The sequence below is a fragment of the Gavia stellata genome, chromosome 1 (assembly GCF_030936135.1).
Source record: "Gavia stellata isolate bGavSte3 chromosome 1, bGavSte3.hap2, whole genome shotgun sequence".
Taxonomy (NCBI): Eukaryota; Metazoa; Chordata; class Aves; order Gaviiformes; family Gaviidae; genus Gavia; species Gavia stellata.
Window position 1 is genome coordinate 84,397,364 of NC_082594.1, and position 13,876 is coordinate 84,411,239.

A 13,876-nucleotide genomic window follows, 5' to 3' on the forward strand; every position below is an offset into this window, starting at 1 on the left:
CTACTTCAAATGATGCTGAGCGAGTCTGTATATATCTGCTTTTAAATACATACATAACTGCCTGTTTTAAATGTTGGAATTAACAACTCCCTGATTTTAGTGTTTTAGCACAGTAAATGACCATGAACTTCCAAGCACCATACTGAATTACTTGGACCATCAAATAAAAACACAGCAATTAGACTTTCAAGTGAAAAAAATCAGATCCCCTCTTTTGCATAGAACATATTTTGTTGCTAGTTTCATGCATTAAAAGAATTATGAAATCATGCACAGGATTGTCCTTTAGCTGTTCCACACACCACATGTATATAACTCATGCAACAACATACTGCATCTGCCAATTTTTTTTCTCTCAGTATAATTGAGTTGTTCACACAAGCAAAAACACACCTTTTCGGAAATGCATGCCTTTGTAATCACTAGTTAAGTATTTAAAATTTCCATAGCAAGCAAGATATAAAATTACCAAACAAGACATGTGACAGCATTCTTTTGAACAGAATTATGTCTAGCAATAGATTTACAAGGAAGCATGGAAGCAGTGCAATAATTAGTTTTTACTACCATTCATATGGATAACACAGCCAGTATTGACAACCAACCATTGGTAAGTTATCAGGTGGTAATAAATGGGGGGGGGGGGGGAGTTGGGTAGGGAATGAATATTTGAATTGAGCACATTATTGAAGAGCTAACAAGAAAGTGAAGGTGAAAAAGGCTTAAAAAGTTACTATGTTTCAGTCACATGAACTCTAGCAGTTAGTAAGTGAACTGCACAGCACCAAGAACTTAATGACAAACTGAAGTAGGTGCTCAGAAACAGAAGCACATCCTGGAAAAGTGCCACAGAAAATAGAAGTAGGCAAGGCTGTTAAGAATTCACTATTCAGCAATTTATGCCTCTGCATATTTTCTTTCAACATCACACAAATAGCCACTTAATGTATTTGTAATGATTTTCCTTTGTGTAAGTTCTGTACAGCTTTTAATCTTTAAGGTGCTTCATACATGAATGTATGTAGCATTACTAATTAATAATGTTGTGTATTCAACACTGATTAATAATTTTTAAATTAGGCAATATGAGTATTCAGGGCCAAATAGAAGTCCTTTTGTTGCACATAATTAGAATCTGACATGGTCAAAACCAAACACACAACAACCCTGCTACAAATGGTTTGCATTTGGAATCAAACCACATTTCATTCTGGTAGCTTTCAAGTATTCTGGGAAGCAGAAATTAACTCAAAGTACCAAAAAGTCTCCAGTTGTGACAAACTATTATTTTAACAACCTTCTTCATCAAACTCAGCATGCATATAGCAGCAGTTGACACAAAAACAAACCTCTGCAGAAAGAGCCCAAATTTATTGGAAGCTCAATTTAAATATGAACTCAGACTTTTACAGGTTTTATAAACTAAAAATCAGATATATGGAGTAGTTTTATACTTGATCAACAGTCAATATAACTAAGAATGAAAAACAAAAATCAAACATAAGACTACAGTGGTGCTGTGATAAACTGTTACATTCCAATTGAAAAGATTTAATAAACCTTTACAGAACAGAAAAATCTCGTAAGGATGGGGGAAAGGAAAAGTAATCAGAGTAAAGCTATCAGGGCAAGGGAAAAGTCTCCCGTTGAAAAAGTAATACTTCCTTTTGCATAAAATTTTTAACTTGATATTATATTAAGTGTAAAAAGAGAATGCTAATTTTCTGGATAGAAAATCAGTGATTAATTCCTAGAGGTAGAATGCATTTTTGCTTTAGAAGAGCCCTAAGAAAATGGTGAAGATAAAATTCAAAACCAGTGAGAATGAGAAAAAATACAGTAATTCTATTTTATGTATAATTAACTGTGCATTTGCAGGAAACAGATTAGTTATCTATTCCAGTCTGTTGTATCTGTTTTCATATAAAGAAGAGCAAAAGATTTTAAGAGAATAAACGGATTATCCCCCCCCCCCCCCCCCACCCCACCCCCCGTAAACTGAAACAGGACTTCTGGTTAACCCAATGCCTTCTAAGAGTAAAGAAGAGCTCAACAAAAACTGCATTAGAACACAAGCAGTAAATAAGTGCATGTATTTCATTCCTAGAAAAAGTGTAGCAAATCTGTGTGTAATGGCTGACCTCGTTCATGACACTAACTAGCTGTTGACAGACTAGAACTTCAATGTACTGTGGATTTGCCTGTACTCTGAAAGGATTACAAACACAACTACATGGGTAAAGAACATGATGTGTTTCCCCATCCTATTAATATCACGTTCAACAGAAAAGAGTACCAAGTGGAACACAGAATGCTTATACAAGAATTAAGCAATTAACTCACAGGACAAAATAACAAATTGAAGGTTCACATGAGGGGAAAAAAGAGAGGAGCTTACATTTATATGGTATCTTATCAGTGAACCTCAGTACATTTAAAAAAATTAAGGTTCATCATCCCTGTTAAACCCTATGTTCCACTGACTTGCACACAAGACTGATGATTCCACCAGTACACCAGAATTTTTTGACTTCCGTGCAGACATTCAAGGACTTTAACACTGAGCTCAAGACTACAGCAGTTCAGTAAAAAAAACACCACACCAAAAAAACAGTATAGGATGGAGAAACATGGGGAAATGATATTAAGTTTTTCTATACCATTGAACCCCTTCCGATCAAATGTCCCGAAGAAAAATAGTAGAGATGCAATCTGTCTGTCTTAAAAGTTAGTAATGAACACCAAAAGCATTCAAAGTGAAAAAACAAATGTTCTTATACTTCATTCTGTATCTTTCTATGACACTACTATTACTGCTTTGTCAACTTAAGACAGCAATGTTCCAGATTAAGCAACCTATAGCAGAAAGGCAGGTCTTTAGAATAAGAACTATACCTGAATGAGTCTCAAAGAAGAGAGTCTAGCTTCTGGATTTCAGCAATGAAACAGTAAAGAAGTGAACATGCAATCAGGTATGACAAAAAACTAATGGTTGATTAATAAAAATAAGAAATGAAAGACATGAACAAAACTAAGTTAAAGCAGCAAGAACTATAATTATCTACATATGCACATAAAACAGACATTTGCATTTCTAGCAAAACGCAAAATCACAGTAGGTTACAATATATACATGCCAAATGAAATGAAAAGAGCAGATAACATCATCATATAGCACAATTAAGACAAACTAGAAACTACATGCTAAGCATGCAAAAAAGCACCTGCTACAAGCTTAGAGAAACAGGAGCTTTTTCAAGTCACAGCCTACCATGCTAATACTTTGGCCAGAGAAGTTGAATTTGCTTACCTCCTGTAAAAGATCTGCCTGTTCAATGGCTTTGAGAACATTTTTCTTGGAAGTCTCCTGAACTTCTCCTCCTAAAAGGAACTCATCCAGAATGAAATAGGCTTTTTCAAAATTGAAGATGATATCAAGTTCACATACCTAAAAACAACATCAAGCATTATTGCAAAGTGGGAGGATGCTACCTCAATATACCTCAGGTATATCCTCTCACAAAACTTAAGTTGTTCACAGCTTCACCAGACTTCACCAAATCAAGATGTTAGCCTCAGCCCATAACCTTTTAAGAAATGGGGCAACAAAAAAACCCCAGTCCTTTGAGAAAAAAATGAATGAAAAAAATTTTTGTTTGAGTTTAAAACAGTTATAGCAATCCTTTGAAACACATTTTCATTGTTAAAAAGGGTTCAATTCACAACTGCCAGTATGACACAGCTCTTCATGAGGCAAAGAGAATATCCCTGTAAAAGTTCTCTTCTTGCCTGCAGTATTCCAAAGGCAGATCATGCAATCTTACAGAAAAATGTGAAAACACAATCATCTCAAATTTCTTATTCATCCTGTGCATATCCTAGTCAGAAGGATGAGCAGCAGTTTTTCCAAGACTGCTAATGTACATTACTACAGCTATTTGTGTTTGCTATCTGGGTAAGCAGATGTCTGCCTTTTCTTTCCTTACCACTCCTGCTAGTTCACAACCAACGGCTTGTTTTAGAAGCAGATGTAAGAAGTGCTCAAACACCAGAGCAGTGCCAAGGAGAAAGAAAGCTGGGCACCTAGACAGAAAGCTAAGGATAAGATTTTATCTGACCTCAAGTAAAACTACTATAAAATGAAATAAAGGCTATTAACACCAGATTAGTAACAGTTCTTCTCCTAAATTAATAATTTAATTTTGTATTTTAACAGTTTTATAGGCAACCATCAGTTTAGTTTGGCCAAGCAAGCAACATAAAATGTGTTAGATGCACCCTTTCAAAAGCTAGTTGATTATGTTTTTTAAAAGTGCTGTGGGCATAAACCAAAAATGACATAATATAAAGAGACTGTGAATCTATAAAAATTAAAAAGAAATTACTAACTCACACTGCCAAAATACTTGTCAAGAAGTTCTACATAGCGATGAATTATTTCCAGAGTTATTAGCTCATTGTCCTGATCTTCAATAGCACAGCAGAAATAGAGGCTTGCATACCTGTAATAACAAAATAATCTTGATGTTAGCATAAGAACATGAGCAAAATGAATGCTCTTGAGATATATTACATTCTCAGTAGTCCTTCATACTCAAGTTTAGCATACTGTTACTCTGTATCAACAGCCATGCAAATTCTGCCAAAGAATGGCTGAAAGACCAGCAGACATACGCATGTACAAAAGGGATCTGCCTCCTTGAGTCAAGCAAGACTTCAGTCTTTACCATCCTTTAGCTGATGGAATTAAATTAGCCTAAGAGGTGGCTGGAAAAAAAAATGTATTTGATTTTTTTGGCCTCCTGGCAGAGTTCTGAGGCAAGATATTTTCTCTATCTGTAACATCCAAACACTGGTATACTAATCAGATTCAATCTTAAATTTTTATCACACGAGCTACACACAGAGATATTAAAAACTACAGAAAATGCCTTGGGAAAAATAAATTGAATTAGCAATTAGGATTTGGTCTTTATAGAGAATTTAACAAATGCCAAAAAAAAAAAATCTAAAACTAACACTGTCATATACCCCAACTGCTATTAAGTCAACAGCTGAATCACTACCAACTGTCCTGGTACCAGACTAACAAGAGGACATCAGCTAGTTTCTAGCAATCTACTTCTACCTTGGAAGATAGGGAATTCTTTACTTCATATCTGACCTTGAGTTCCACTTTAACAAAAAGACCATCCAATTCTACTGTGCTCTACCATATATTTGTTCAAGTTACATTGAAAAAAGCTGATGCAAAACCAAAACAGGAATGAAAGCTGAAAAAGCCATTTAGTCTTTTCTAAAGTGCCAAAACCATATGCCATACAGACACACGGGGCACAAATGAGATTTCAAGTAACACCTGTTGTAACTGATAATTTACATGAACCAAAAACAGCTTTTGTTTGCCTGTTTAGAGAGGACAACTGGCCACATTAAGCACTCTGAGTAGCCAGCTCTATTGAAAAAGAAGTCATTCAGATGTAAATGCCAAGTTTAAGATGCATATTTGTTTCCCATACACAGAAAGGCATACACCTTTTAAAGGTTACACACATTTTATCAGCTGGGACTTTGTAAGCCCCCAAAGAAACTGTCAGGGGTTTTGTGGCTAGAAGTCCTCCAAAAAAAAGTTGTATTTTATAGTATGTTCAAATTTGTCTCCCAGCCACTTAGCTAGCATCGTTTATGACCTGAAAGTCCCCCCACTCTGTTCTAGCTGAGTCAAATTGCTATGGCTTCATCATGAACCACTAATCCGAGTAACTTTTACTCATAAGCTTTAAACTATTATAAAAAAATTACTGCCTACAACTTCTTTCCATCCTACCACAAAACAAGATGGGAGGGAAGAAAGGAAGACGCGTTTGCTGAAGCACTTAACACTTTAATTCCCTTGCTTTTTCATCTCTTCACCATGGTGACTTGTCAGCTCATCAGAAGTCGTATCAGAGCACAGTCCTTTTGATTTGACACTGTTGTATTTGTGCCTCACTAATTCTTCAAGGACATTTACAGTCATTGTAGTAGCTTGCAAGATTCAATCTGTATAAGGCATCTTTTAGACAAAGCTATTTAAAAAAAGTATTGGAAAGTGATACTATAAAAAATCCCCGTGTTTTCAAACCTACTGAGGAATTTATAAGTCAAACTCCATGTTATTGCATTTCATTGTAGGGCAAAAAAAAGCTTTGGCACATTAGTTGACATTTACGCTAATTACCAGCACTCAGGTCAAATCCACCTAAACAAAGCTTTCTTCATATTCAGATGAGCAGCACTGATTATGAAGTGCAGTTAAACTGTTCCCTTACAGTGCTTAAACATAAGTTGAATCACATACCAGCAGACCTTATCAAATCAAATTTGACTCAAATATTTGAAATTTATCTACATGGGACAGTCCTTTTGTGCTTCCCTATTACTTAAGAGTCTCTTTTGATGCACAGAACTATTTTATGTAAATACCCCCCAAAAAAAGAGGGGGGAAGGGGGAGAGAGGGAGACTACCTAATATAAAATACTGGTCTGCTCTCAGTGTCCTCATTTAAAAGAAAACATAACATACTTTTCAAAGACTTTATTTGGCAGCAAGTGAGTGGACTACACATTCAAGCTCTGCCAACTGCAGTTTTGGAGAAAGAGTATCAAGAAACAAAAACTACTCAGTGGTCATCTTAACACAAAATGGAGGCCTGGGTATCTAGCATCATACGCAGAGAATATTTTTCAAAGTATTTTTTTAAGTAGCAACCATGACTCATGGATCACTACTCAACAAAAGAAAAGAAATGCAGATTCAATAAGCCTACATTGCAAATAGTGGAAAAGTATACACAAGTCAGCAAAGGGCATGAGCACACTAAAAGGTATACTCTTCTTCAGACCCAAATTCTCAAAGGCAATAGTTTATTGTATTTTTTTTTCTCTGCAGGCCAGGGCTTCAGAAAAAAGTATCCACATATAGTCTAGAGCAGATAAACTACAGAGGTTTTGCCAAGTGTAAAAGCTTAGATGGAGAGTGTCCATACAAAGATGGTAGATTACTGTACTCAGGCTGAAAAAAATTTCTGCTCTGCAAAAGCTTGTTTCTTCCTAATGAGCCTGACAGAAACCTGTCTTTCATATGCACCCAGTGAAAAGGCAAATCCTTAGTAAAGTATGCCACATCACACAAAAGCAAATGTAGTGCAGTTTGTAAGAAACATTCTGCCCTTTTTATTCCTATTGCAATTGTGGGGGGTTTTTTTCTCAGTAGGTATTATTAGCAGAATCTTCAGACCCAACTCATCTGCTTACACTCATTTAGGGAAATATTTTATGATAAACATCCTCTACTTGTCAGACCAAAACAGAGACACCAAAACAGTTTGGAAAAATCACCTAAAAATGTAATATGGAATAAAAGAACAAAAAAGGAAACACTGGAAGTATAAATACTTACACAAATTCCTGCCTTCAGATAAGATGACCTTAGGGGTTTTTTGTGATAGGAAACAACTTAATGAACCTCACCCTCAAGAGTTGCAACAGTTCAGTAGTGGGAAGCCTCACAACTGGCAGGCTCACAACCAGGTTCAGTAACTCTGCAGGTTCAGTAACTGCTGGGAGATGAGGTCACTGTGGGCAGAGCATAACTTGCAAATCCTACGAGTTCAGTGATGTTCTACTAGCTGAGAGAACACCTGCTTGAAGTCATCCCTGGAAGTTTGTCACCAGGTAAAGCTGCAAGCAAGCCATAAGTCTGTCAGCATCTAAGTCACTTTGTGTGTAGATTCTAACTGCAGAGATTTAAAGCTTAGAGTTTGGCAGAAGCAGAGCTAAACTGCAAGTGACAACCACGCTGCCTTTAAGAAGCAGACAGGTGCTTAAGGGAGCCCAAGAATCTGTTGTTTGGTGATAGCTGACCCAGTGAAAACTGGGACCACTAAGAAGTTGTGCTTGGCAAAAGATTTTTTTTTTCTCCTCCAAAAAACTTACACATTTCTTCAATAAAACAAGAAGTTCTGAGACTCTAGGATAGGCAGATCAGTCACTATTCAGTCAAGGATACAGAAATCAACAACAATAACACTATCAAATTTAAACATTTCTTTTACAGTTTCTCATTTCAGCAAGGCTATATTCCTCAGTAGTTTTAGAAATGAACAAAAGCTTGGTAATGGTGATCCTCTATGAAAAAGCTGCTGCTTCTTGATGCTGCAGTTCTCCTAGTGCCATGCGAACTAGAATACTATACAAAGAGGACCTGATCAAGTTAAAATAATCAAACTCAAGTACCTAATTCACTATAATCATTGCATTCAGTCAGTTTTACAGAGCCACCTAATCAACACCGTAGTAAATGCCAGTTGTATCTGTTAAAAATGTTAAGACATACACAAAGAAACATAGGGATCATGTCAACTGCTGGGCACATGCCACCAGCCACATGACTACACCTTAGAGCTCAAAGTATTTTGAACCCAAGAGGCACACTACTTGCAGAATGGGCTCTTTCCTTGTTTATTTCAGTGGGGGGAGGGTAATAAAGTCTTAGAACTTATTTTTCGATAAGTCTTTAACATAACCTATGATTATGGTTATTTTATGTTAAAGTAAAAGACAACTGCCACAACATTAAGGGCAGCACAAGCTATGACAGTTTTATAACTTTTGTGTATACTGCAAATACAGTTCCAAACTGACACATAAAAGCAAAGCCACAACGCTTAATCAAATTACAATCAACAATAACCAAGTTCCACGATCTCAGTTAACCAAATGCTAACAAAGTAACATTTACATAAAAATCAGTTACTCTGCAATTTCTGATTTTGTCTACAATATACTACACAATGAAAATAACTCATACTGCCAGAAGCTAAAATAGTGAACAGCTGAGATCTTCAAACAAAAAAAAAAAATCACATCCTGTCTTAAGTTCCTTTTTTTTTAGTAAAATCAGAAATTTTAACATTTAACACATTTCTCTGTCACAAGGGAAAGCTGCATGAACTTCTACCCTATATGATCCAATACCACTACAGTTACATTTTTAAAATGACAAAACGTGAACAGCGATCATTGTGCTTTCTAAGTTTCTAATCAGCTGTCTGCAGATGACTCCCTCTCTATTTTCATAAAGTGCAATTGTTGTTGGCTTCCCATATTTGAATTTCTTCTTTTTTCCAGCAAGTCACTTCAAATCTCTATTTGTCTCTTGAAGTTAGAACCTCACATCCTTTTTCAATCTTCTGGTGTCCACCTGCCTGAAAAACTCTCTTCCAAACCAGCTACAGAATACATACATCCCAATTCATGAACTATGTCAAAAGCAGGGCACCTTTTCATCTGTGTTTTGCAGTGCTAAAGAAAAAAACTAAGGGAGCAATGACTGACCCTATTTTGCAACCATTATCAGTGCTACATGTATGAAACCAAGGAAAATAAAAGTTAGTCACATACATTCAGATGGATTTTAAAATACTCAGTTCCATTTTCTTGAAGTTTCATTCAGAAAGCATCCTATAAGGATGAAATGCTACAGAGCTAAGGAGGCTAATCAGAATAGTCCAGCTTTCTTGATAAATGTTCAGTATCAGAAGGCAGCAACAGCTACTGGCTTGCCAATTTTGCATTTGAGTTCATTCTGTTCTTGCAAAAAGGTACATCAGTGAGACCCTTGAGTATACTTCTAATAATGCCAACCATTCTTTGAATCGCAATATCTAGGTCAATTCTCTCTTACACCTGAAACATTGACAGTAAATACACTCTAAAAACAAGAATAGCACATCAATTTCAGCAATTTAAGACTCACAATAGCAATACGCACATGCCACATGTACAATAGCACTATGTACGTACCTTCATAGCTTATATTGAAAAACATTTGCACCAGGAGGTTAACATCCTTCCAATAACAGATTAGACAAGAGCAGATCTTAGTAGAGATGCTCAAGAGCCTTTTGTCTGCTAGCAATTGGGAGCATCTTCTGCAATTTCACAAACTACGCAAAGTTGCTGCAGGTGTGTTGATCTTTAAGCCACCCACCTTTCAGAAAGGATTAGACTTTGACTATTATGGTTGTCTTCTTGGGATTATCTACTTTTGACCTAACATCTCCCCTTTCAATGAAATCATACTAGTTGGTTACTCATTAACTTTAACTATGGTGTGATGATTGGAAAAAGTCTGTCCCACGAACCTAAAACCTGTTACTGTCATCAGATACAAGAATTTAAACTATCACCTCTTATACCCAGTCCTTCTGGTGACATTTTAGCCTTACGAAACCTTCCAAAAAAGCAGAAGTAAAACAAGATTTGAGATGTTCATTAGCTTGATACAAGCTTATCTTCAGCAAGATTTCACAGGCCAGCTGTGCCAGATTGGTTTGCAGACAGTGAAATAAGCTACTGCAGTCAGCTGTGCACACCAGCAGTCTAACAGATGGACTGCAGCCTACATCCAGCCGAAAATGGTCTAGATATATCTCCCAGCAAATGTCTTCATTCTCCTTGACCACAGGACCCACAGCACACTACTGAGATGCATCAACACCACAACTTTCAGCAACTCGGTCATACCCAAATTCCCACCAGTTCCCTAGACACAAAAGGACACGACAAGTAGTTGTTAACAGCAATAAACAGACAGGGAGGGAAACCAGCTGTGTGGAATCAACTCACCACCAGAACAGCTACTGCTCTTCAAGACTGGGCAAGGAAGGGAACAGACTGGCCTACTCACACCTAATTTTTCTGATCTAGTCCCATAAAAGCCCAGCTGAAAGAGCACTTGCAGGCATTATCGCTTAAGGGAGCACACAAAGCATCTGAGCAAACTTGTCTACATGTATGTACAAGAAGTTTTGTGAGGAAATCAAGAAGCAAAATAAAAAAATGTGTATGCTTTCTTTAAGCACAACCTTATGCGTTGTTCCTCCTCTTTCCTCCTTGTGTGAAAGAATTAACATGCATTAGATAAACTCGTAACATTCATGTGCATGATGTTACATGCACCAATGTATGTATGAAACCAGGACTTAAAACATCTAAACATTTTTGATTCTACCGATTTGGTACACTGGAAGAAAGTTACAAACTCTTCATTTCAGCTCCAGTTCTCTCTGTCCTCCCTACAGAGAGAATACAACAATATTTATTGTAGGGCACAAATTATTTACCATCTCAAAGAGAAAATAAGAATGCATAAACCTTCTGAAGTTTATAACTAACTAAGGAAGGAAGATAACCCAAGGTTTGGTAGCACCAGCTTTAACTGGAAGAGATGCAGCCTACCAAATCAGGATGAGGATTACTGTAATTGTGGAGAACATTATTTTCACACCTCTACATTGTCATACATTCTAAAGATCAGCACAAAGCTAAAAAATGCTTGCCAAATACTCCTAGAAAAGTTAGGGAACAAATGAGAAATGAAACTATTGCAAAGAAAATGATACAGTGCTTCCACCAAAAGAAAGCTAGCCATAATTTCTTCAGTTAGGAGAAATGCCTTTTTGTATTCATAGCAAAAAAATAATTTAAAAAAACCCAAAAACCAAACTAGGTACTCTGAAAGAAAGATATCCTTATTTCTATGAGTCTTTAAAAGCAAGTTACATTTGCAGGTGATTTATGAAGTCACTGCCTAATGTAAATGTTTATAAAATTTAGGTTTTCTTTATCACCTATTAAATCTTATATACTTCATATTTGTATGCATTTATGTATTGTGTGACTCTAAACAGAGAACTAAGAACTGCCACTCCTTATGAAAGTAGAAGGAAACCTCATTTCTTTTCTTCAGCACACTTCTAAACGCATGAGTGATTTTCCACACATGAATGATTCCTACTTGGTTATCAAATTAGATTCAAGGGAAAAGTCAGTCTTCTCCATAACCAGCAGAGGGAAGGAAAAAAACAACAACAAAAAAAGAAAAAAATCAACCTTCATTATTTTCTTGCTACTTATTACGCTGTTTGCGATGTATGGCAATTACGAGGTTAGTGAGACAGAACAACCTTTTGTAGACAATCTTCAGGTCTCTCCATTCCAGGAAGCTGCACATTTTCGGTTTGCGGGCTAATACTGTTTGAACAAGTTCCCTTGTGATTTTCTTCTTTTCTTTGTCAGATAATGGGACATACCACTTCTGGAGTCTCAGTTTCCCCTGGCGACTAAAAAGCAACATAAACTGCATCTGTTGAATCAGAAGGAGGGAAAAAAAGGATTAATCTCAGTCTCTTAGTTCTAAAAATATTTCTGTAAGGAAAACCAAACAGGAAGCAAGATAGCCATCCAAAACCCTAACTACATTATGAACTTCTATAGCAGTGGCAGATGTTACACAAGATTTGGAAGTACCAATAATACAAAGGATTCCGCTGAATAAGGTCAGTCAAAGCAAAGACAGTAGAAAGGATACATAAGTTTCAGAAACGGGTGTCAGAACTGCCAGGTAGCAAGTGAATACACCCAAATTTCAGACAAACCATTTCCAGCACTGGTGTGGTTGCATTTGCGTTTACTACAGAAAACGACAAAAAAATAGCACAGCCACGTCCTCAAATACCCAAACTCATTTTCAATTCACCGGATTAGAGCCTTGCAGCAGGAGCAATTTGCACTTAAGATCTTTCTGAAAAGCCTCAGAATACTTTAAAAGGCATTAAATCTCCCAACGGAGAGTCCTACGGCATAGAAAAGCCTCGTCTTTCCTCACATAACACAAAAGGAGTAGAGATTAAGTGCCTTCCCTGCGGTCCTATGTTCCAGGTCTCGCTTCCTCTAAAGCAGTGATGTTGCAATTATATTTTAAGAGGAACTTGTCGGCTGTGTTTTCCAGCAGCTGTAACATTAAAGGAAATAGCTTTTCTTTCTTTTTTTTTTTCCTTTTTGCTCAAAGTTGTATTGGGCTGAGGAAGTTTCCCAAGCAATATGACAAACGTGAAATACGATGAGAAAGCCCAGCCTAGTCCCGGGTGACAAGTCCGACCAGCGCCAGCCCAGACAAGAGGCGGCAGCAGCAGCGGCTCCGAAGCCCAGCGGTGCCGAGGCGCTTCCTCCGTGGGGGCAGCCCTCCGAGCCCGCAGCCGCTCTCCCCTCCGGCCGGCACCGCCGCCACAATAACACCCTCCCCGGCTCCCCGCCGTCCCCAAGCAGCCGCCGCGGCTCCTCCCCACGCGGGAGCAGTCGCGGGCGACCCGAGACGCGCCGCCGGCCGCGCGGACGAGGGGCGGCCGCGGAGGTGCGGGCCCGCCCCGCCCCGTGAGGAGAGCAGCGCCCGCTCCCCTCCGCCGGGCGAGGGGCAGCCGCCGCCCGTCCCAGCCCGGGGTGCGCAGCGGAGGGAAGCGCTGCCGCCAGGGCTGCGCCCCGCTCGCCACAGTGTGTCTGTATGTCGGGGGGGGAGCAAGAGGGAGAGCCGCCGGCCGCCCCCTCCCTCGGCCGCTAACGGCCGCTCCCCGGCGCGGGCTGCAGAGCAGGAGGTCCCGCAATCCGGGGCGGGGGAGAACACCCCCCGCGTCCCGTCGCGCCCCACAGCAGGCTCCGCATCCCGGCGCGGTGAGGGAGGCGAGCCCATCTCCACGCGGCTGTGCTCACCGTGCCCCGGGGCGGGGGGTTGAGAACGAGGAGGAGGACGCGGCACCGCTGCCCAAGCTGCTGCTGCTGCCGCCGCGGCTGCCGAGCGGGACTGAGGGGAGGGGAAACGCCGTCGGCTCGAGCCCGGCGCGAGCGCGCGCGCGCCTCAACGGCCACCCCCCCCCACTCCCCCCCGCCGGCTCAGGCAGGGCGGGGCGGGGCGGGGCGGGGCGGGGCCGGGCTCGCTCCCGGAGAGGGGGCGGGGAGGGAAAGAGGCGGGGCCCAGAGGCGCTGCCGTTTCCCCGCC

General features: G+C 39.4%; 1 protein-coding gene across 3 annotated transcripts in view; it reads right to left on the reverse strand.

The window, feature by feature from the left end:
• Positions 1 to 13,652, reverse strand: part of AP1S2 (adaptor related protein complex 1 subunit sigma 2) — a 30,561-nt gene extending 16,909 nt beyond the window's left edge. For all 3 annotated transcript variants that reach the window (XM_059825638.1, XM_059825656.1, XM_059825647.1), the window contains exons 1-4: positions 13,591 to 13,652; positions 12,012 to 12,190; positions 4,394 to 4,502; positions 3,311 to 3,448 (exon numbers count right to left, since the gene is read on the reverse strand). In XM_059825638.1, the coding sequence (XP_059681621.1) occupies positions 3,311 to 3,448; positions 4,394 to 4,502; positions 12,012 to 12,190 (426 nt within the window). In that variant the 5' untranslated portion in view covers positions 13,591 to 13,652. The remainder of the gene's footprint in view (positions 1 to 3,310; positions 3,449 to 4,393; positions 4,503 to 12,011; positions 12,191 to 13,590) is intronic.
• Between the last annotated feature and the right edge of the window lie 224 nt (positions 13,653 to 13,876).